Source organism: Schistocerca americana, chromosome 11 (assembly GCF_021461395.2).
Source record: "Schistocerca americana isolate TAMUIC-IGC-003095 chromosome 11, iqSchAmer2.1, whole genome shotgun sequence".
NCBI lineage: Eukaryota > Metazoa > Arthropoda > Insecta > Orthoptera > Acrididae > Schistocerca > Schistocerca americana.
In genome coordinates this window covers 90,067,420-90,093,690 of record NC_060129.1, presented here as the reverse complement: position 1 = coordinate 90,093,690, position 26,271 = coordinate 90,067,420, and the positions used below count along the sequence as shown (strand labels likewise).

The 26,271-nt window shown below is 41.2% G+C and overlaps 1 protein-coding gene across 1 annotated transcript in view; it reads right to left on the bottom strand.

The window, feature by feature from the left end:
* LOC124553286 (ankyrin-2-like) overlaps positions 1-26,271 on the bottom strand; it is a 102,404-nt gene that overhangs the window by 7,639 nt on the left and 68,494 nt on the right. The window contains exons 3-4 of the mRNA XM_047127168.1: positions 22,985-23,561; positions 3,752-3,901 (exon numbers count right to left, since the gene is read on the bottom strand). Of these exons, the coding sequence (XP_046983124.1) occupies positions 3,752-3,901; positions 22,985-23,561 (727 nt within the window). The remainder of the gene's footprint in view (positions 1-3,751; positions 3,902-22,984; positions 23,562-26,271) is intronic.

Here is a 26,271-nt window from a genome sequence, read left to right as displayed (position 1 = left end):
GGAAGCTTTTGCTCTCTTTCGCCCTGTACATTGTTACTCACATTACTACCATGTTACGCACGATCTGCTCTCCAGGCTGGTTTTCTTAACTCACTCTCAATAAACTTTTCACTCCATTATCGAGTATTGTCCTAATATGTTTCATTTCCTGCTCTTAATAGTTTATTTCCTCATGCTTATGTTTCTCTGTCGCATTTTAGCCAGCTTTCTCCTCTTTTTGTATTAGTCTTTTTATGCAGAAATATTTTTCCCGTTCCATGTCTTGTCTCTTATTCAACAACAATATTTTATTTTCTAATTTTTTTTCAGCTCCTTTTCTACTGATATTCTGCTAATTTCATATCCAGTACGTGTAACGTAATTTACAGACTTTGCCTGAGATCATAGACATTAATTATTTTTGATTATGCTGCATCATCTTACATTGATGAGTTTCTGGTTTATCTACAAAGTATTCTTCGAGGTACTCTCTATCTTTAGTCTTTCCTGTTACACTTACTTCTCGTTGGTTGTCTTCTTATATCAAATGTCTGATGCTATTTGTATACGACAAATTGGGTAAATACCTATCAGGCCCTCAATCTTATAAAATTTCAGCGTACATTCTCTGCAGCTTTCTATATTATCAGACCCATGGATGAAGTTTTGTTGACTGCCTGTGTGCATAAAGCTTTTAGACTGGGAAAAGTATTCTGAGAAGTATTTGCTCAATTTGTGGACCACTCGAGTAAATGATTTGGCCACATCTGTGGCTGACCATAATAGGTAATTAAAGCCCGAAATCCTTGAATCAGTGGGAGAGAATAAGTTTTCTTAAGTCCACTGAAACATTACTGATCCCATTGTCATTGTTAAAATACCTGGTAGGGTTCCGTGTTTTCTCCTGAATAGGTACACACTCCTCTATTGCCCAATAACTTGTTGGATTCTGCTCTGATTAATTGTAAAGGCACATTGAATACTCTGAATTGCCACTTTTGGGCCTGTTGAATTCAGGCATCAACTGAACTGTGTCTTGCAACAATATCAGTTCACTATCAGATAGGGTTTCTATTTCACAAAGCGAATGTAAAACATCGGTGACTACCACTATAGATCAATGATTTCAAAGAAGAAAAGTGAAGTGATGACGAATTTACGCTGAAACTTCTGTCACTTCGCCTGTAAAACTCCCTGAGCTACAGAAGGTTTTACAGCTGGCGACATATGGCTACTGTGTCCATCTCCACTCAACCATGCCCACACAATAGGATTGTCCTGATTTTTATTGATCCAAAATGGCCTCCTTCATCACTTGGACACAGACAAGTCCGACTTCCACTTTCGTAGAAGCTCATGTTGCCACGAATGATTTCCAAAAACTGCCAATAGACGTTGTCACATACGTCTCTCGTAGTAGGATAAGCTACGGATCTCAGCTCATTTGACTCCCCCAGCTACGGTGTTACCACACACCCTGTGAGAGAATTTCTCATTATGCCGTTAGGAGAATAATCGTGGAAATGCAAGTGAAGGGTTCTTCCCTACATGGGTAATTCATGAGATAGGAAACCATGTACGTCTACGTCTACGACATTACTCACAATAAAGCGCCTGGCGGAGGGTTCAATGAACCACCACCAAGCTGTGTCTCTACCGTTCCGCTCTTAAACGAGGTGCGGGAACATTGAGTACTTAAATTTTTCTGTGCGAGATCTCTTATTTTATCGTGATGATCATTTCTCCCTATTTAGGTGGGTGCCAACAGAATGTTTTCGCAATCGGAGGAAGGAAACTGGTAGTTGAATTTAATGATAGGATCCCGTCGCAATGAAAATCGCGTTTGTTTTAAAGATTGTCAATCCAATTCTTGTATCATGTCCGTGGCACTATCTCCACTACTTCGCGTAATAAAAAATGAGCTGCGCTTTTTTAAACTTTTTTGGTGTCATCCGTCAGTCCCACCTGATACGGATCCCATATCGCACAGCAGTACTCCAAAATAGGATGGACAAGAGTGGTGTAAGCAGCCTCTTTAGCAGACGTGTTCCACCTTTTAAGTGTTCTGCCAATGATTCGCAGTCTTTCGTTTGCTCTACCCACAACAATATCTACGTGATCGGTCCAGTGTAGGTCATTTGTAATTGTAGTCCCTAAGTATTTAATTGAATTTACAGCCTTCAGGTTCGTGACATGTATCGCGTAATCGAAATTTTGTGGATTTCTTTTAGTGCTCGTGTGAATAACTTCATACTTTTCTTTGTTCAGGGTCAATTGCCACTAATATAGACCAGGAACGATAGAGGGCCTGTAACAATTCCTTGGGGAACGCCGAATATTACATCTGTTTTACTCGATGTGTTTCTGACAGTAAATCACGAATCCAGTCGCGCAACTGAGGCAATATTCAATAAGCAAGCAGTTTAGCTTGGAGACGCTTTTGAGGAAATGTGTCGAAAGGCTTCTGTAAATCTAAAAATATGGAATCATTTTGACATCCCCTGTCGATAGCACTCATGACTTCACAAGTATAAAGACCTAGTTATGTTCCACACGAACGATATTTTTTTAAGCCCTTGATGATAATGTGTCAATAAATCGTTTTCTTCGAGGTAATTCATAATGTTCAGACACAGCATATGTTCCAAAACCCTACTGTAAATCGACGTTAGTGATATGAGCCAGTAATTCAGCGTATTACTCGTATTTCCCCTTTTGGGTATTGGTGTGACAAGAAAAATTTTCCAGTCTTTAGGTGCGGATCTTTCTGTGAGCGAGCTGATGTATGTAATTGCTAAATATGGAACTTTTGTGACAGCATATTCTGATAGGAATCTGACAGATATACAATCTGGATTGGAGGCCCTGCCTTTATTAAGTGATTTAAGCTACTTTGCTACACCGAGGATATCTGCTTCTATGTGTCTCACTTTGAAGTTATTCTTGATAGGAATTCAGGAATATTTATTTCTTCTTGTGACTACGTAGGCTTTCCCGGCGTAATAAGTCTTGAAAGTCTTTTCGGGTTTGCTGCCGGATCCTAAAATCAACTTGACTCGATATTTCGGCGATCCAGCTGGTCGCCATCTTTAGGAAAACACTGCTTCTGCTGATGAGTCCCGCTGAGAACTGTTCTCAGCGGGACTCATCAGCAGAAGCAGCATTTCCTGAAGATGGCGAACAGTTGGATCGCCGAAATATCGAGTCAAGTTGATTTTAGGATCCGGCAGCAAACCCGAAAAGACTTTCAAGATTTATTTCTTCTTATTTGGTCAAGACGTTTCGGAAAACTATGAACAATAACTGCTTTTGTGGCACTGTCACCAGTGACTTCACCATTGTTATCACTCAGTGAAGGTTATTGACTGCTTCTTTCCACTAGTGTGCTTAATGTATTACCAGAATATCTTAGGGCTTTCTGCGAGGTTACTAGGCAGAGATTTCGCTGAAAACTGAAATTGCTCCCAACACACCAGCAAAGTCGTTATTTTTGGGGAAATATTTAGTGTTATCTTACGCAAGTCAGCTGTGTTAGGAACTGAAAACGAGTCATGCAACAAACCTGTAGAAGGGTGTATAGATCCCCTTATATCCTTGCCTCGTCGAACGCCACAATTAATGAAAGGAAGAACTTTATACTAGACCTACAACTTCTGCTTCGTCAAAAACGTAAAATAGCGACATTCGATTTCTTGACTTTATCACTTGGCTAATTGCCCAACATGTCTCTCTGTGATTGTGGACAGTCTACACGTAAAGTGACTGAACTCACCGCAGGAGAGAGATGGCGACGTCATCAGGCTGCGGAGTCGTCTGGGGAGAGGTGGGGGGCACAGCTGTGGCTGGGCTCCGGCCGTCGTCGCTGTGGCCACTGTGCGGCTGCGAGGAGGGGCCGGTCCTGCTCTCTCCAGCGCTTGGCGTGCTGCACAGGAGGAACACTGCCTCAAAAAGGGTTTTCACATCGAATCCAGTGGTCAGATTACCACAGACTGTACATCTGAGGTACTGTCCACACACAGATAATAGAACACACACTGCCAACGACAGTAGTGGCCCACGTAAGACGAATGACAGCATTCAGGTAATCATACTTCTTCCTTCTCCTCATTTTCTCATACCTGTAGCCTAGCATATTACACAGTATTTGGTACAAAATAAATATAAGATGCGTACAAAGCTCAACAACTGTGCTTACAACACCCATTGGTCAACATAATTTCAATATACAACAGCATAAATCACTAAGAAATTTGAATGACAGTAACCCTTAAATGCACTTAATGTGGTACTACCGTCATGAGATGGTGTTTGTAGCTCGTATGTTAAGGGGGGTTGGACGTCAAACGGACCGACTTGGAGCAGAAGAGGCACCAGAAGATACTAAATTCTACTGTCTATATTTTTACAAATGAATTCATAGAATTTTTGTCTGCATGACCAGGATTCACAATCATAGCAGTGGAAGTTCAAAAACATAGGTAAATAAATTATTTTTACATGTGAAATTTTATAATTTTTTCACTTACTCTTGGTTGCATTTTTTGCTATAGGTACACTTTTCTTCATAAGTAAGAGAGATTCTTCGATGAACTTTGCAGTATACAATCCATACATAAAGGTATATGAAATTCTAGAATTTATTTCAATTTCAAGAAAATGAATGACCTGTTACATTTTAAACTTCATGTTTAGAAAAAACTCAAATTTTATAATTAATTATGTCAAACTTTACCACAGTTTTTAATAGAGATGGAAAATTCTAGAGTTTTGCATTAAGGAGTTTGTGTTTAATAAGGATACCACGTTGGAAAAGGAATGGCATATTTATTTTGGGTGTTACATGTACCTGAGAACAAAGATTTGTGTTTTGCAGAAAATGGCCATTAAAGCTTCTGGCTGCATTTGGCATCTTTTAGAACTGTCCAGCACCATAAAGAGGTTTTTTTTCCAGTTTGTAAATCAGTTTTCGTCTTTTCCACACTCCTATGATTCACTCATTCCGAATTTATGACTTCCAAAAATGATTTATGTTCTTTCACTACACGTTCTGTGTTTATTGCATATAAAGCTTTGATGCAGTTCACTTTGCCCTTGATTCCCATTTTCTCTAAAATACATATCCGGCTTTACACACTATCATAAAAAAAGGAAACTGCATCATAAACACCAACAGCAAGTACATCTCTTCCACACAAAAATTGGTTTTTGGCAATCTTTTCCATGCACATTCATTAAAGCTTTCATTGGGGTTTGGGTGCCGCCATCAACACGTTTCTTGTATGTCAATAGTCTTTTGTTACACGTATGACCATCTCTGGCGCAAATATAAACATTCGAATTTTACACAGCGAAATACACGTATGTATGACAGCAGACGTCTGTGGTAAGGGGTGTAGCGCTTACTCTGGGTACACACAAGACCAGATAGCGTGCCTTATAATCACTGAAATATATATGTTTTATACATCAAACTTTTCAGAAAGATTACAAAACAGACATATTTTCGAAAACTCGATTTTTTTTAAATTTTTGACTCCCTACCCGCTTAGGAGACAGGAATCCGACTATAGGGGGAAGAAATAGGAGATAGGTATCTAAAAATCTCTTTGGGTTCTTTCGTCGCTGTGGTCTGTCAGAATGATGCGAAAATAAACCCAGAACACGAAGAAATGGGATATAAATCAAGAAGGGGATGAATTATGCCAGTGATATGATGTTGTGCAACATTACTGATGGCCCAAAACAACACAGGGACCGCAACGCTCTCGTAACGCGATAGCACATGGGGAATGGCTCCATTTCCGCCCTGGGGCCACGATGACGACAGCCTAAAGGCCGGTTCCCACTACAGCGCGGCAGCGCGGCGTGCGGCAACGGCAGCGGCAAGCGTTTTCCGCGTTGACGCGGCGGCTCGCGGAATTGGCGTTCCCACCTGGAAGCGGCAGACGCTAGCGGTAGCCAATGACGGACAGCCACTGAGGTACGGACTGGGACCCACCGAAACGACCGGTGTGTTTGAATAACGATATCTTACACCTACATGAAGGAAAGACGAAGTTGGGTGAAGACATACCAATTTTTCATTTTCTGTACAATGTACTCTTTCACATATTTCATTATTCGTGTTTTCTCATTTCAACATAAACAGATGTCATGACTACCGTTCATGATTGTTCACTATCCCCTAACATATTGAAACAATGTACGATAAAAGAGATTATTCAGATAGTTAAGCAAGACAAAAATTTAAAATGTGATACGGTAGCAGGTACAGGAAAGCACTAAAAACACAAAGGCTTGGGGGAAGGGATGAAAGTGGAAGCCACCTGAGAGAATTTAGCACAGAGCATAATGTAATCATCGCCAGCACCTTGCTTAAGAATCATGAAAGAATAATACATACTTGGAACAAAGTTTTCGAAACCAGATTTTAAATTATAAGATATTTCCTGGTGCAGACGCAAACCTACAATAATTTATTGGTTACGAGCTGTGGTTTACAACTAAAGAGACAGTAAACGGTAGCAAATTAAGGAAATGGAACTTGAATAAGTCAAGACCCACAGTTTATCGATAATCTTAAAGTTACCGTAATGCAACAACTGACTGAAACAGAGAAAGGAATCCGCTAGAATACGAATGGATATCTTTGAGAGAAAAAAGTGGTGAATGCAGCAGAGTATGTGAACGGGAAGAAGGTACAGTAGAAATCGTTAGATAAAACGTGATATATTAAATTTGACACGAGGGAAATATATAAAAATGCAGCAAATAAAGTAGGCCATGGGAAATAGAAATGTCTAAACATGACGTTGACAGAAAATCCAAAATTGCAACGCGATTTTGCACTTGGAAAACAGGGGAATGAAAATGAGGAAGAACAAAGAAAACTTTGGTCAAAGGAGAAGCAACTGCCAAGGACTCATCTGGCAAGCCAGAACTAAGCAAATAAGAGAAGGCTAGAAAGTGGAAAGAATATGTAGAGAGGAGAGGGGAGGGATTGTACAAACTAACATAAGCACAATGTTAGATTCCTGTGAAATGTCTGAACACGCAAGGCAATACTGATCCTACCACTTAGTTAAGTAGACACACTGAAGAACTGCGAAACTGTGTTTATAGCATTTGCATGTTTAGAGAAAGATTTTGACAATCTTAATTAAAACATTCTTTGAAGCTCTAAAACATAGGGCCACAAGATTATCTACAACTTGTACAGAAACGAAACTGCATTTCTAAGACTTTAATGACTTGCAAGGGAAGCAGTAATTGAGAAGGCAGAAGTAGAGAGGATATAAAATGAAGACTGTGAATAGCAACAAAAGCGTTCTGAAAAAGAAACTTTGTTCACATCGAATATAAATTCTAATGATTGGGTACAATTTTACAAAGGTATTTGTGTGGAGTGCAGCCTTGTATGTAAGTGAAACGTGGGCTATGAACAGTTCTGTCAAGAAGACAATGGACGCTTTCAAAATGTGGTGATCAATAAGAATGCTGAAGATTAGATATGAGGATCGTGTAACTAAAGAAGAGGAACGGAATTAGAGCAGGAAGAGGAAGAGGAAATTACGGCACAACTTTGACTACAAGAGGGGTACGTTGACAGGACATATCATGAGGCGTCAAAGAGTGAGGACAAAGGGGTTGGGTGATAGTATTCTGATAATAATCATCTGTTGAAATGCTATTCTGCTGTTTTATCGATTAATGTAAGCAGTGAATTTACTATTCCATGCACTTCTCTACGAAACATTTAAACCAGAACTGAAATCAGCTGAACACCAAATCTTTCAACCACTGTCTGACAACTACTGCATTCTCTTTCAACTTTCAATAACTATCACTGGCTAGCCACACACACATAAAGATATAAGGAGGACAGAAATAAACAAACATTAGTTTTCAGCATATAATTCTTTAGATTGGCAACATGCACATAAACAAACCAAACTGGAAGGGACATGAGGTGAACACACTGTAGTTATGACTTCAAATCAGTGTTTTCGGTAAAATGTCTACAGCAAGTGACAGAAGAAAAAAGAGCGAACATGAAAATGTGCTTATGTTCCATAATCTAAGTTTTAGTTCAACCTCCAGCATGTGACCAGGTCAGGGGAAACGTAGATGTCCGCCAAAACCTCGATTCACTGTAAGTAATCAGTTGTTGTTGTTGTGGTCTTCAGTCCTGATACTGGTTTGATGCAGCTCTCCATGCTACTCCATCCTGTGCAAGCTTCTTCATCTCTCAGTACCTACTGCAGCCTACATCCTTCTGAATCTGCTTAGTGTATTTATCTGTTGGTCTCCCTCTACGAGTTTTACCCTCCACGCTGCCCTCCAATACTAAATTGGTGATCCCTCGATGTCTCAGAACATGTCCTACCAACCGATCCCTTCTTCTAGTCAAGTTGTCCCACAAACTTCTCTTCTCCCCAATTCTATTCAATATCTCCTCATTAGTTATGTGATCTACCCATCTAATCTTCAGCATTCTTCTGTAGCACCACATTTCGAAAGCTTCTATTCTCTTCTTGTCTAAACTATTTATCGTCCAAGTTTCACTTCCATACATGGCTACACTCCATACAAGTACTTTCAGAAACGACTTCCTGACATTTAAATCTATACTCGATGTTAACAAATTTTTCTTCTTTAGAAACGGTTTCCTTGCCATTGCCAGTCTACTTTTATATCCTCTCTACTTCGACCATCGTCAGTTATTTTGCTCCCCAAATAGCAAAACTCCTTTACTACCTTAAGTGTCTCATTTCCTAATCTAATTCCATCAGCATCACCCGACTTAATTCGACTACATTCCATTATCCTCGATTTGCTTTTGTTGATGTTCATCTTATATCCTCCTTTCAAGACACTGTCCATTCCGTTCAGAGTAATCAGTTATTCACGTAAAAATAGATGTGAACTGTTTTATAATCTGCAAGTATCACATATCAAAACAAAACTGAATCATTCTAGATTCCACCGAAGATGCCTTAAAGTAAAAGGCGAAACGCGTCTTGAACCAATAAAGTACATTGGATAAAGAAAAAAACGTTTGTTACGTCCAAAGGAAATAATCAATAGCTGTAGGTAATTAGCAAATTACATCTTATGACATACCAGCAAATTAGTCTCGGTTTAACTTCTCATTACACATGCTATTAAATGCTGTTTAAAAAAATTAATCTATCCCTTCCGAAAAAACTGTAGTTTCTTTCATATCTTGGTAGTTAAACAGATTTTGGATATTTATCATGCGACGAAATACATGAGTTTTTACAAGTTATCGTTTGCAAAAAAACACGTTTCGATTTCTTGAACCGTTTGCGAAATTTGCAGTTGATACAACCACATGGTTTACGACGAGAAGGACGAAGTATCGGTCGCGTCGCGAGCGACCCGCGCGCGGTCACCGCACAGCCCGTCCGCCGACATATCATCCAATATCTCGAGAACGGTGATAGCTATCGTTCTGCTCTCAGCTTTGAAAACAATTTCGATATGTTGACTAAATTTCATACGCAATAATGTATTACCTAAAACGAACTGTACGCAAAGTCCACGCAATGCGTGTTTACCTCTGCACACTCATTCAAATTTCGTGTAAAGGTTTACGTAAATGCGATACAGCAAGTAACCACGACGAATAACGAAAAGAAATTCGGTCCTTTATCGAGAGAAGATATCAGGCTGTAACATGCCCAAGAATCAAATTTTTCTACCGAATAGTTTCCTTGGAATCGGATGATAAGTATTTCATAGCTGCCGCCGCGTCCGCGCCAGCGGTTCGGCGAAAGTTCGTGTGGCCCGGGGGTCCGTACCTGATGTCACGCTCAGCGCGTTCTATGATTGGCGGCGCGCACCTGGAGCGCGGCACGGGGTTGCGGAAGCGGTTCGACATGGTCAAACCGCGACGCAGAGCCTGCCGCGCCTTGCCGCTAACGCCATTTCCATGGCAACCACGCCGCTGACGCGCGGTTTTGACGCGCGGCAGCCCTAGTGGGAACCGGCCTTAAGTCGCCAGCCACCCCAGGCATCGCGTCGCCCCCTGGGTAAACGGCAGACAGCAAGGGGGCTGCATCGGGGGTCACCACTGGGTGAGGCGAATGCCGCGCCGAAAACTGGGGTCGACCTCCATGTCTGTGTACAGCGAGAGAAACTCGACAGCGCCGAACTGCTCCTTTGCCAAGAAGACTACCGTCACAAGGGACGTCATTTCCGTCTCGCCGCTCGCTACTCGCTATCAAAGACAACTGAGGCGTAAGGTATTTATGGTATAATGAAAAAGTTGATCTATGAATACTAGAAGTACACATATAACATGTAGGGATTAATTCTTGTCACTTTACTGTTCCATCAAGTTGTTAGACCTCCATGAGCCTTAAAAAAGAGTGCTCGTACGCCATTGCCGAGTAATGGCTCCTCTGCGAGTTTTTTCTGTATGTTGGTATTTTAATGCCTCACAAGGAGGTGACAAAATAGCCAAATACAGTATGTCTACAAGGCACAATGTCGTTGATAAATGTTGCATAATATGAAACGAATGAGGTACGATAGAAGACAGTTACCGAATTTTCAGATGTTTAAGTGAATTTCGCCCACTTATGGTGAATAGAAAGAAACGCTTGTTGCTTACTTTTATGTTCCTTGCATAAAATTGCACGATAGATCGTCATGTGGTCGAATGAGTCATTTTAGATGAAAATTGCCAGTTAATTTATACATCTATTTCTACTCTTAACATCACCATACAATTACTATTCTTTTCCCCCAAAATGGTAACAAGAAATACAGATTGAGTTATCAGTTCCCATCCATAACTTTTTACATATTACAAACATAGAAAGTCTTCTACAGAGTAGAAGGAGTTCTCAAGCAGAAACTTTTTCAGTTTATTTCCAAATTTTACCATACTGTCTGTTAGACATTTTATATCACAGGGTAAGTGGTCAAAATTTTTTGTTCAAACCTTAATGGCAACCTAAAGAAAACCTTAATGTTCAGTAATGAATGTAATTTTTTCTTCTATTATTGTGATCATGTACTTCATGGTTCCTTTTGAACTGTAGTAGATTGTTTACAACAAGTTTCATGAGGGAATAAATATACTGTGAAGCGGTAGTCAGTAGGCCCAACTCCTTAATCAGATGGCTACAAGACGATCGTGCGTGAGCGCCACATATTATTGTTACAACTCGTTTTTGGGCAATGAAGACCTTCTTTCTTAAAGACGAATCACCCCAGAACATTATTCCATATGACATTGCTGAATGAAAAGAAGCAAAATATGTCAACTTACTGATTCATCTCTTTTCAAAATTTGCTATGATTCTAAGTAAAAATGTAGCGAAACAAAGTTTTTTTAGCAGTTCCCAAATTTATGTTTTTCCAATTAAAATTCTCATCAATATGGACACCTAAGAATTTTAAAAGTTTCCACCTTATGTATTACTTCACCACCATGTGTTACACTTATCACAGATGCAGTACCCCCAGAGGTGCAGAACTGTATATAATGTGTCTTTGTGAAATTCAGGGTGAGACAATTTGCAGAAAACCAAACAATGATACTTTTGAGAACTTTGTTTACATTTCTTCCAGTTCTGTATGAGTACTGAGAGTGATAACAATACTGTTCTCATCTGCAAAAAGAACTAATTCTGCTTGCTGTACATTAGATGGTAGATCATTAACATATATGAGAAACAGTAGTAGACCTAAGATTGAGCCTTGGGAAACCCCATATGTGACTTCAACCCAGTCAGAATTATGTCCCTGAATTCTGTTGGTTGAGTTACTACTAAATACAGCTTTTTGAAACCTTTTGGTTAGATGTGATAAGATGCATTGGTTGACTACACCATCAACCCTACAAAATTTATCTAGCAGTATATTATTATTTACACCATAAAATGCCTCGGATAGGTCACAGAAAATACCCACCGGTGCTGTTTTGTTATTTAATGCTTGTACTATCTGGTGTGTGAACATTTAAATGGCATTCTCAGTAGAGCACCCCTTCTGAAAGGCAAACTGTGATTTGGTGACAATATTATTGTTGCCAAGATGTGATAATCTTCTACAATACATCGCCTTCTCAAAAATGTAGGTAAATGATAGAAGCTGTGAAACAGGTCGGTAGTTGCTGATGTCTCTCTTATCTGTGAAATAAAAGGTGTCACATTCAAATTCAAAACTGAACGCTATTCAGTCTGTGAATCCAAAGAAGAGTGAAGACACCGATTGAAACAAGTGTACTGTTACAAGTCACTGTTTCAGAATTAATAATGCGATGTGTGACAGATAAATTGAAGCATATCGAAAAAACGGTGAGATGTCATTCTGGCTTCTTACACAAACGCACCATCAGCTGCAGTGTAACTGATCAGGGTCTCAAATCTCCATGACAGGTAGACCAGACACCACAGCACGTTTATATAATGCCCATGAACAGTGTCAGATGTTGTGTGATACTTGTGAAGGATACAGAGACACTTTCTACGCATGTGTTACCTGCAACTGACATAATTTGGAAGCTGCTCCACTCTTGATCTCCAGTTGCGTGGCTGGTATAATTGTGCAGCAATAAGATTTTGGGGCATTTAGATGTTACAGTTGAGTTGCACATGACCACGAGGGCAGGCATTATCGTTGTCAAGGTTACAGTCTATCACGTCTGGTCAAGACAAGGGAAGAATGCCATATTGCATACTGGGCTCACAGTGATCCCTTTACAACTGTGCCTACCATCTGAGACCAAATAATGGTCTTTTATCAGCAATGTGTTATCCTGCACCATGGTTCAGAGATTCATTTATTGGTTTATTTATATATTTATGTCATTTTTGCAATACCCTGTTGGGTGGAAGAGCGATCATTGCAATTTATAAATAACAGACTCATTAGCCAGAACATTATGATCACCTGCCTATCATCGATTAAATGTGTACTGGCAATAGCAGCGTCACTTCACGAGGAATGACTGCTAGTCAGACGCATGCACAGTCGATGTAGGATCAGCAAATGTGCTGTCCATCTGTAGATGGGGAAGGTATGCTGTATGTCCCAGTTTGAAGGAGGGAATTTTATGATGACCTGAACGCTTATCACGAGCATTTCGGAATGCATGATTTGTTGAGTGTTCGAGGAGCGCTGTGGTGATTGCCTTCGACATATGGCGAAACCAAGGTGAAACTATGTCCAGACGTCATGGGGTTGGGTGGCCATCCCTCATTACATTCTCGAATGTTGTAGGCCGGGCAGACTGGTAGAACGCGACAGACGGTGCAGGCTACAAGTGTGTCTGAACACACAGTGCCCTCAAGACTCCTAACAGTGTGCCTCTGCAGCTGACAACCCATACATTTGTTAATGTTAACATCATGACATCAGCAACTATGACTAAAATGGGCACATTAGCAGCTCCTGGACACCTATGCTGTGGGACCGAGAGAAACTGGCGCTTTTTCCAATGTGCTCTAGGGAAATTCACCTTGACATACATAGGTCCAGTAGAGATTGTTCTAGGCACCATGATGGCCAACAAGTAATATACACTTGTTTCAGACCACATACTCCTCTTCATGAGGATCATGTTTCCCGATGGCAGTGGCGTTTTTCAACCAGGTAATGCACCATATCACAAGGAATGGAAGTGATGGAGTATTTCGAGGAACAGAGTGGCGAGTTTCAATTAATGTGCTGGTCCCACAACTCACCAGATGGGAATGCGATCGAACACATCTGGGATGTGCCTCGACGTGGCGTAACAGCTCATTCCCCTCGTGAGGAATTATTGGGAATTAGGTGCCTTGTGTGGGCAGTGTGGCGCCAATTCCCTTCCAGATCATGATGCGTCACTGCTGCTATCCGTTGCAAAGGTGGACATATCAGGTATTACATAGGTGATTATAATGTTCTGGCCGAAGAGTGTTTATGTTTTAGTCCTTAGTAGCAGTTTTCATTTAGTCTACTGGTTACTGGTTTTGGTATACAGTACCACCTCAGGACATCATCTGCCATGCTCTCGGGAAACTACTAGGTACCTCAAATATGTCAAGCTTGTAATAACTCTTATTTCTTTCTTATTTTGAACATTATAATATGGTATGTCTACAATATAAGATTTTCACTATCCTTATTTCTGTCTACTAGTATGCTCCAACATTCATATGGATATCGATGTGGTGCTCTACATAGTGGCATTCGTTATTTCAAATCATCTTGCCTAATTTTGCTATTTCATTTTACATATTGCTATTAACACCACAATGAGAACTGATACTGTAATTGCAGTAATAAACAATATAACTCTTACAACTATTGAAAGCCTCTATTAATACTGCATCACCATGAATTTTCTCTAGAATCTACAACTACTACTGTTACTACTATGTTACTACTGACATTTGTTACTAATATTAACACTAATACAAATACTTATACTGCAGTTACAAAAGATAACATTATATTTTCTGCCTCAGATAGAAAGGTTACTAGCTTACTGCCTTGTATAGCTTTGCTCTTTCCATGTACCGTAATCTAAGGTGGACACACATACACACACAATTTATTAGAAGGTGGGGTCAAATAAAAGCAGCCAGAGATTAGAGTTCTATAGTACAAAGCAATACAACAAAGTAAATGCAGCACTAAGATGACTATATCAGCTGTTGAAAATGACCACCATTCATCTCTTGATGCTTTTGGGCCCTGGTCGGTAGGATGCTGAAGGCGGATCGAAGGTTGGATGCTTGAATTGCTGCAGTCTCATCTGGAGTGTTCTGCTGCAGTTCTTGATGACTGTGAGGGTTGTTGTGATTGTCTCTGCTCTTGAGGGCTCTCGTGCAGTGTAATAACACACTGACAGATCAGGTGACAAAGGTGGCCAGGTAGGGCCCCAACCAGGCTGACCTAGGCTAACAACTGTGAATCATGAAATTGTGTATCTGTGATCAAAGGTTCGGCTTGCTGTATGACCAGTTGCTCCATCTTCTTGGAAGTAACTCCATTAAAGCTTCCACAAATAGCTCCAAAATGTTGGCAATGTGATAGGCCAAAGTCAACAGCTGATTGAAGAAGGTGAAACCAGTAATGCTGCGTGCAGACATTGCACACCAAAATCCAACCTTATGATCGTGCAAAGGTGTTTCGTGGAAGTTCTGCTGACTCTCTGCTACCCAGGACCTGTGATTCTGTTAGTTGACGTAACTTTCAGCTGAAATTAGTCTCCATCAGGCATAAAGGAAAGATCCATGTCCAAGCCATTCATTGTTATCTCAGTGAATGGACATTCACAAATGTGGAGGTGCTTAGGAACATCTGCTGGTTTTAATGCATGACCAACAGACATGCGATAGGGATATACAGGGTGGTCCATCGATAGTGATCAGGCCAAATATCTCACGAAATAAGCATCAAACGGAAACACTACAAAGAGAGATACTCATCTAGCTTGAACTGGGGAAACCAGATGGCGCTATGGTTGGCCCGTTAGATGGTGCTGCCATAGGTCAAACGGATATCAACTGCGTATTTTTAAATAGGAACCTACATCTTTTATTACATATTAGTGTAGTACATAAAGAAATATCAATGTTTTAGGTGGACGACTTTTTTCGTTTTGTGATAGATGAGGCTGTAATAGTCACAAACGTACAAGTACGTGGTATCACGTAACATTCCGCCAGTGCGGACGGTATTTGCTTCGTCACGCATTACCCATCTCAAAATGGACCGTTTACGAATTGCGGAAATGGTCGATATCTTGTTGATATATGGCTATTGTGATCAAAATGCCAAATGGGCGTGTGCTATGAATCCTGCTCGGTATCCTGGACGAAATTATCCAAGTGTCCGGACCGTTCGCCGGATAGTTAGCCTACGTTATTTAACGAAAGTGTTCAGCCACATGTGAAACGTGAACCATGACCTGCAACAAATGATGATGCCCAAGTAGATGTTTTAGCTGCTGTCGCGGCTAATCCGCAAATCAGTAGGAGACGATCTCTAAAACGTCGGTGTTGAGAATGCTACATCAACATCGATTGCACCCTTTCCATATTTCTGTCCACCAGAAATTGCATGGCGACGACTTTGAACGTCTTGTACAGTTCTGCCACTGGGCACAAGAGAAATTACGGGATGATACTACAAGATGTTTCACTGCATTATAGAATGGCGATGTACTTCCAACATTATGGATGTCTGGCACATAGCTCGCGTACGGTTGAAGCGGTATTGAATAGTATATTTCATGACAGGTGGATTGATCGTCGAAGCACTATACCATGGCCCGCACGTTCACCGGATGTGACGTCCCGGGATTTCTTTCTGTGGGAAAAGTTGATGGATATTTTTTATCGTGATCCACCGACAACGCTTGACAACATGCGTCAGCGCATTGTCAATGTATGTGCAAACATTTCGGAAGGCGAACTACTCGCTGTTGAGAGGAATGTCGTTACACGTATTGCGAAATGCATTGAGGTTGACGGACATCATTTTGAGCATTTATTGCATTAATGTGGTATTTACAGGTAATCATGCTGTGACAGCATGCGTTTTCAGTAATGATTAGTTCACAAAGGTACATGTATCGCATTGGAGCAACCGCAATAGAATGTTTAAACGTACTTACGTTCTGTATTTTAATTTAAAAAAACTACCTGTTGCGAACTGTTCATCTAAAATTGTGAGCCATATGTCTGTGACCATTACAGCGCTATCTATCACAAAGTGAAAAAAGTGGCCTAACTAAAACGTTCATATTGCTTTATGTACTACTGGAATATGTAATAAAAAATGGGGGTTCCTATTTAAAAAACACGCAGTTGATATCCGTTTGACCTATAGCAGAGCCATCTAGCGGACCAACCATAGCGCCATCTGGTTTCCCCCTTCAAGCTAGATAAGTTTTTCATTTGACGCTTATTTCTTGAGATATTTGGCCCAGTCAATCAATGGACCACCCTGAATATGCAGGTCTGCATAATTAGTGTGATATCCTGGTGTCTTGTGACAGGTGTTGGATTGATTTGGTAGGTCTCTGAAACATTTTCTGGCGCACTGCAGCCATGTTTTGTAGTGTGCAGGGGAGTTAAGGCATTTTTTTTTTGCTGGTTCAAAACAGATCCTGTTTGACATCAATTTCGGATTAAGCGTTGCATGGTACTCGTTGCTCACACTTTAACACCACTAAATTTCGCAGAAAACAACTGACCACATCGTTTCCACGACTTCGTTCTCACATAACTTTTCACAACGAACGCCTGCTGCTCCACTGCGAGTACCATCGCCCCCTTTGCTCTGCTCCACTCACACTGGCACAGCCCGCACTACAATCTGAACTGATGTGGATCACGTGGAGGATCACATGGCGTGCATGTCACAGGGTGTGGCTATATGCATATATTCACGTGCAATCGTATCCAACCTCCCAGGCCACTTTCATTTGCTCCACACTGTACTAACAGAAGTATCTCTCTAGGTTTGGAGCCAGATTGGCCACGCCATCATGTCCGGCAATATTTTACTGCCTCGAGACAGCATTGCAACCGATCAAAGTGTATCACTTGTATTTCACTCATTTTTCTAATCTTCTTAGATACACAAGTGGTCAACTCCCTTAACACTTTTGTTATTGGACCAGCCAATCGTAGTAATGTATTGTTTGGTTCACAGTACCTAAGACCAAGAGCATGTCTTCGTCCCTGCATTGGTGTCAGAGGCCACTAGCAGATGGACTATGGAATTATTCAGCCACGTGTAGCTGTCATTACTACCAACACAGAAAAGGCTACTACTGGAGTGGTGCTGTGAATATAATGCATAGACTACTGGCATTACAGCAATGAATCACATTTTGTACTGGCCCAGATGAGTATCGTCAGGCACTATGGCGGCGACCTTGGTCGCATTCTTTCTGTTTTCTGGAGACATGCAGCAGTGTTACTTCTGGGGTCATGGTATGTGGATCCGCTGGGGATGACCTCGGCTCAAGACTCATAGTGACTGAGGACGCTGTCGGCACAATGGTATGCCACTGCCATCCCATGTCCCTGTTTGCTACCTCTCATGTAACAGTATTGTGACATCAACAATCAACACGAAAATGCTCACCCACACATGGGATGTATCTCCATAAATTGTTTGCCTCATGTTGAAATACCCCCATGTCCCGAAAGACATCCAGATCTAACATGTCGGGGGTCAATCCATTGCAGTGCTAGTAACTGCGATATCAAGGACGAGTTGCAACGGTTATGGCCCACTTTCCGTCAGGAGAGGATAAAATGACTTTAAGATTTACTTCCCAACAGAACCAACGCATGTGTCCAGGTAATTGTGGTTGCAATACCAAACTATAAATTGGTTCATACCACTAAGTTATGTGTAAATTTGACTCGATTTTTCAATGACTGATATAATGTCACATACTGTATCAACATGTGAAGTAACATTTCGTTTCGTCAGGCCTTCCGAATACTTCAGTTCTTGTTGATGCAATGTATATTTAAACATAAACTCTACATCAAACGATGTTCATAGTCTTACGTGGAGGTTATCTTTCCAGTCTTACATGCTTCACTTTCTCCAGACTCTACCTTTCTCTTTTGCAGCTGATAAAGTCCATAGATTTATGTTCATGTATGATACTCATATAGCAACGCACCAGCAACCTACTTCCAGATCCATTCCCTTCCAGTTTAATTTGGGAGATATATAACCAACAATGAAACTAGAAACTCCATCCACTACATTAATATATACAGAAACTTTGGAAAAGAATTTTAGCTTAGGAAACAATCCCCATACTACAACACTGAATGAACATAATACAAAGAAAGATGTTGACATCGATTAAAACAATAAGTTTACTGTTAACCATTGCCATCTCTGCTTTTTAGAAACTAAAATTCGATTTTTTCGCCATAATACTTCGCTAACGCCACCCTCCTCTAATTTGTTTAAATATATGCTTGTGTAGTGACAGAACTCACGACATGCCACAGACGGAGGTTGAGTGGGGACCTGTGGTCTGCACAGCTGTGACGAGGGTCCGGCCACAGTCGCTGTGCTCACTGTGTGGCTGTATATTGGGGGTTGGTCCTGCTGTGTCCAGTGGCTGGCCCACAGTGCAGAGGTAGACTGTTTCGATACATGTATTCACACAGGGACCACTGGGCAGCTGTCCATCCACAGATGATGGGACCAACACAGCCAAAGGCGACAGTGGGTCCACTAACCCACTAAGATAAATGACTTACTAGTGAGACAATCAGTTTACACGCTGCTTCTCTTGAGTTCCTCATACTAGCAGTTTAACATACCAAGTTACAGTCACTCAGAAGTTATATTGGCAAAACTTTTAAATGTACTTAATTTGCTACTATGTCCATCAGATGGTGTTCGTAGGTCATATGCTACAGACTGGGCGGTAGGGGTAACATACAGTAAATATGATGACAGATACTTCTGAAATGACCGGAGAAGCAAATTCAGAGAAAAATGGAGCACAATATCTGTCATATTACGAAGCTACTGCAGTAAAAATTTAACTTCCATTAAAACCTTTATCACAGAGTTGGAACTTCGGCCAATACATTTATTTTATTCACACTGGCCAATGAGCACCCACACGAAACAGGTGAACATTGAATAGTACCTGACTGGGAGGCTGAACGAATCTATGAGTATGATCAGCAAAATAAGCAGACACATTAATTACATAATATATATTTATGCCTAAGTGCTGATCACAGGTTGTCACTCACTGAAATTAAGAATTTTGTTTCGTTACTGTGTTCAGTGTAATGATTTTTATCAGACTGTGATTAGTGTGTGTGTGTGTGTGTGTGTCTTATATTAGTGCTTAATAATTTAAATATAAGTGCAATGCACAGACAAAGGAACTATGCTACATATGCTACTTGATGGAAGTTTGTATGCAGTGTGATAATCTGTGAAAAAGTTGTGGCTGGTGTTTGGACAATGTGGAATTTACAAGTGGTGCTTATGAAGCAAGTGCTGTGATGGAAAAAGATAAGTATTTCAAGAGCCGTGCAAACCATGCTACATGTGGCAGTGGTGTTTAATGGCAGTAACTGTTGGGAGATCCGTGTATCAAATGAGAACTACTGAAGATGTGGCAGTTTCTAGTTTTGCCAGTTGTAGTTTTGTTCTGTGTGTGTGTGTTGGTTAGCGTTTGTGATTTCTCATGAAGAAATTGGGCAATGAATTTACCATTGACATAAAAAGAGAGGCTTCATGTATATGCATGTAATGTGGATGGATACTTGTGTGAAGTGGCTGTCATGGTAAGCAATGCAATAGTGTACATAGCTTGACGCAATGAAGAAGATACTGGTTGGGTTTTGTGACATGCACCCTATTTAAGTTAAGAAATGCGTTTCCCAAATTTGCTTCTAAATAATTCAGATAGAATTACATATTTAAAGTTAATGTGTAAATAATAGGCATCTTGAAAACATAGCTGTGGCGATAAGCAGTTTCATTCAAACATTAATTCTCGTTTATAATTATGGGATACACTTCTGCAACAATAAAAATAAATGAGAAATGAATCACCGAGTGTACGGATTATTATCTGAAGGATATGAATTCCAGTTTTTGAAGCAGCTCGGTAAGTAGTGCATAAATATTCAGACATATCTAACAATAAAAGTAATTTATGAAATTTACTTGTCACTAGCATTGTAGTGAGTATTTATATTGTGATATGTTGATTACAAAGAATAGAAGGATCTGAAGATCTCTTTCATTTTGATGTTGTTAGGAATGGACCAATAACTGGAACAGGTCAGATAAGGAAACCCCTAAGCTCTAGCAGAAGAAAACACTGCAGGACTAATCTTTACTAAAGCCACTGGGAAAATTAAGCAAATACTGGTCAGTAGATATTTGGCAGACCCTTCTCTAAGAGCCAAGTACGGAGTTTTCACACAAAAAGCGCCTTCCTTTGTGTGTTGCACAAGCTAGTGACTGAAGTATGTCAATATCACGAGAAACAACAGACTAGAAGTGGGAAGGAAATGTGAAGGAAGACAAAGCATTATGCGGAACTGCCTGAAGCGGCAGAGCTGTTGTGAAACCCTGTCGCCTTTCTTGGGAGGTGGTCATGTGGTGTTTAAGATTTGTGTTTTTATACACCTTCTTTAAGAGAGATGTTTCATATATGCTCCGATTGAGAATGACAACATTTTCCTTAGAGCATAGTAAACTTCAAAAATCTTATTTCTAATACCCCTCGAATACTTCGTTAGAGTTAATGAATTTTGTTACAGAACTTGTCAGCGAATCCCACATATATATCTAGAACGTAAAAGGGAGATACAAAACACACAAAACTGTTGTACTGATTTGGGTGCAGCGACTATTGTGACTGACTACTCCAGTACCACGAATATTTCAAGATTTGCAGAATGAGAAAATCAAATAGGGAATTTAAAACACGTTGCTGCCCACCTTGAACTGTGCTGCAGCATTCTAAGGTTCACTATGTGATCAAAAGTATCCAGACAACTGGCTGAAATTGAATTACAAGTTCGTGGCGCACTGTGTAGGTAATGCTAGAATATAATATGGAATCAGCCGACCATTATCCTTGATGACAGCTCCTACTCACGCAGGCATACGTTGAATCAGGTGCTGGAAGGCTTCTTGGGGAATGGCAGCCCATATTTCATGGAGTGGTGCACTGAGGAGAGGTATCGCTGTCAGTAGGAAAGGCCGGGCACGAAGTTGGTGTTCCAAAACACCACAAGATGTTCTGTAGGATTCAGGTCAGAACTCTGCGCAGGCCAGTCCATTACAGGGATGTTCATGCTGAGTAATCACTCCGGCACAGGCCGTGCGTTATGATCAGGTGCTTGATCAGGTTGAAAGATGCAATCTCCGTCCACGAATTGCTCTTCACCATAACCGCCTCCGAATTTTACTGTTGGCACTACACACACTGGCAAATGACGTACACCAAGGATTCGCCACACCCACTCCCTGCCATCGGATGGCAACATTTTGTACCGTGATTCGTCACTGTATCCACTGCAAGTACAATGACAGTTAGGTGGGAGGTGACAAAACTAGGATTTCATGGTCTAACGGCTGCTCTTAAGCCACACATCACGAAGGTAATTGCCTGGTGTAAGAAGCGAAAGCATTGGACGGTTGAGCAGTGGAAAAACGTTGTGTGGAGTGACAAATCATGGTACACAATGTGTCAATCGGATGGCAGGGTGTGGGTATGGCGAATGCCCTGTGAACGCTCTCTGCCAGCATGTGTAGTGCCAACAGTAAAATTCAGAGGCGGTGGTTTTATGATATGGTCGTATTTGTCATGGAGGATGCTTGCACCCCTTGTTGTTTTGCGTGGCACTATCACAGCACAGTCCTACATTCATGTTTTAAGCGCCTTCTTGTTTCCAACTGTTCAAGATCAGTTGGGGGATGGCGATTACATCTTTCAACATGATCGAGCACCTGTTCATAATGCATGGGCTGTGGCCGAGTGGTTGCATGACAGTAACGTCTTTGCGAAGGACTGGCCCACACAAGGTCCTGACCAGAACGCTACAGAACACATCTGGGATATATTGGAACACCAGCTTCGTGCCAGGTCTCACCGACCAACATCGATACCTCTCTTCAGTGCAGAATGAGCTGCCATTCCCCAATAAACCATCCAGCACCTGATTGAACGTATGGCTGCGAGAGTGGAAGCTGAGATGAGGGCTAAGGGCGGACCAACACCACACTGCATTCCAGCATTACCGATGGAGGGCTTCATTGAATTTGTAAGTCATATTCAGCCAGGTGTCTGGATACATTTGATCACACAGTGTATACAAGAAAATGGATATAAGTAGTAGTGTATTTTACTGCACATGCACATCTAATTAAAATTTGTGGTGGACATTGTAGGCCTGGCAGTACACACACGTATCGCTGTGTAACGTAGAATTGTGACTTGTCTCACGCTTACCTGGTGTCTGTCGGTTTCTCTGCAATCAGGTGAGTCAACTCCACAACAGTTTGTGGGTCGTTGACTACAGCCTCAGCCCAGCCCTGCGTCGCCATCACATGGAGCAAGTGGGCCTTTATGAAGGCGACGGCGGCCTGCTTCAGCCTGTTGGCGGAATGCTTAATCGCGATAACACCTGCAGCTGCCGCAGTCTCGACAGACAGCTGGGCGACCACCTGTTGCTCACAGTGCGCTTTCAGTACCGACAGGCCGTATACGTCGGCGGCGACCAGCAGCTTTGGGGCCATGCTGGGCAGCTGGGGCACCTGCAGGGTGTAGAGGTATGCCAGCACCTGGCGCAGCACAGGACCCTCTGTGTCCGAGTGTACGAGCTGGCTGCTGCTGCCCTCTACAGTGACGCGACGGAACATGTCCGCAAACACGGGACTCCTGGCGGCCAAGACAGCCCTGTGAGCCACAAGCCGCGTGTGCCCGGCCAGCAGAGTCACCACAGCGCCGTCCCCGGCGTCCAGCAGGGCTCCCAGATCCACGGCCGCGGCCTCCTCAGCCTCCTGAACTCGTCCCACTGTGAGCGATTCTGAAACACAGTTTCCCAAATGTTGGAAAAAGTGGGAGTGGCTGTCAGTGCAGAGTTAATCAATGCCACAATTTAAAGGCATTTCTAAAGCTGCTATCAGGATAAAATTTACACCCAACATAGATTATAGTGTGTAGATGAAGGAAATAATACTTTTGAAAATCTATTGCATCTCCTCTTAAGACTTCCCTATTTGCCTGTACAAAATGCCACAGAAGGAATAGAGGCCTCTTTCTACAATTACCTGCTCAAAATATCAAAATGAATATCTAGCACAAAACTGAGAGCATACATTGTTCAACACCCAGTCCCGATTTCTGCAGTTATTTAAGAAAACAATGATATTTCATGCCTGAAATCTGTATCCCTCTGCCCTTAACTGCTATACCAGCATGTTTCTTTCCAGGAATTGATACAGGGGATCAAGTAACTGCTGTCACAGTCTGGAATGACTTTCTAGAAACGTGACATAGAGGTGGCGGGCATAGCTAGATGGCAACTTCTGACATATTCCAATATGACAACACCCAACATTTTGTAGGGTAGTGGCATAACGCCCCCCCTCCCCCCCAATGGATAAAATAAAATTTTATCTGGAGTACAAATAACTGTGCCTAACTGCGTTTTGGTCACAATACTAAATTATTTCTAAAAGATCATGTTTATCATGACTATTTCGCAACAATTTGTAGCTATTACATAATTTACCATCAATAAATTTTTATTTTCAAATAATAGAAGTAATGAATGACACACTGTGGTGCACGCTACAGCTTGTCAAACGAATGTATGAACTTCATCTTCCAAACATAATGCTCCTGCTGCACACAACAGTTTTCACTTTGTACCATGATGGAGAAATCGAGACATATAGATCACATATGTTTCAATATCTCATAAAAATTTCTAGCAAATGACCAGAAATTTCGTCATCACTCACTTCATAATAATAAATGAAAAAATATTAAACTTCAACTCAACACTTACTATGTAATGGCTACTATTGTAGTGTAAGATGTGTACAGTACTTTATTTTTATTATTATTTGTGGCACCTAGTCAGACACAAAGCCTTGGCAAGTTAAAATCGTTCGATTTCTGACACTGCAGAAGTAAGGAGTCCAGCAATCAAGTGATTCAGAAACAGTAAGCAGAGTGCATGAATTTTCACTTGATTGATTTTAAGTAAAGGTGCAGGATGAGGGTGACGCAAGTGTCAATAGAGATAGAAGTGGTGTAGAGGAAACAAGTTTTGTAACAAGTGCATAACTTCACTGCAGACAGTTAGTTAACTTCCATTTTTGAGTAGTCTTAGACGCAATGAGAAAGGCTACATCATTACAAATAAGAAGTACCAATTGTATAATTGACACATTAGTCTGAGGTTTAATAAAGCATCTACAAAAGCTAAGTATCATTTATCTTTCATCACTTTCAAAATAAGAATTTTCTAAGGAAATATTCTTCTTACAAGGGAACCTCCCCATCGCACCCCCCTCAGATTTAGTTATAAGTTGGCACAGTGGATAGGCCTTGAAAAACTGAACACAGATCAATCGAGAAAACAGGAAGAAGTTGTGTGGAACTATGAAGAAAATAAGTAAAATATGCAAACTGAGTAGTCCATGCCAAAGATATGCAACATCAAGGATAGTGTGAGCTCAGGAGCGCCGTGGTCTCGTGGTTAGCGTGAGCAGCTGTGGAATGAGAGGCCCTCGGTTCAACTCTTCCCTCAAGTGAAAAGTTTACTTTCTTTATTTTCGCAAAGTTATGATCTGTCCGTTCGTTCATTGACGTTTCTGTTCACTGTAATAAGTTTAGTGTCTATGTTTTGCGACCGCACCGCAAAACCGTGCGATTAGTATACGAATGGACGTGCCTCTCCAATGGGAACCGAAAACATTTGATCGCAAGGTCATAGGTCAACCGATTCCTCCACAGGAAAACACGTCTGATATATTCTATACAACACATGACAGGAATATGTTGACGACCCACCTAACTTGTAAACTTGGCGAATGGGTAAAAAGATTCTTCTACCTTGCCCGATTTAGGTTTTCATGTGGATGAGATAATCACTCCCAAAAAAGTGATGAAATCACAAGAGCTTGTCTCATAAACCGCACCAAATGAATGCAACAGTTTCACAGTCGCACAGTTTTCCCTGTGCTCTGTCAAAACATATGTTTTTAACGTTTTCAAATGTTTCCATGTGTATACCGTCAAATCCTGCATGTGTACAAGTAAATCTGAACATGTTCTGGAACTTTGGAGAGCGAGGTTGATTGTGTGTGTGTTCCTGAACTTTGATAATTGTCTGAAAATAAAAAATTAAAAATTTTCACTCAGGGGAATACTTGAACCAAGGACCTCTCGGTCCACAGCTGCTCACGCTAACCACAGGACCACAGCTCTACTGAGCTTGTTTACTCCTTAAAGTTGCCTATCTTGAGCATGGACTACTCAGTTTGTACATTTTGCTTGTTTTTTTAATAGTTCCACACAACTTCTTCCTGTTTTCTCGATTGATCTGTGTTCAGTTTCTCAAGGCCTATCCACTGTGCCAACTTATAACTAAATCTGAGGGGGGTGCGATGGGGAGGTTCCCTTGTTAGTGGAGTTTAGTTAATCGCTAAGGATGATGACTTGGTGTGTGTGTTTGGGTGTTTGGGTGGCTGGGAAGGGAAGGGGGGAAGTGGAGCTCTAGCTAG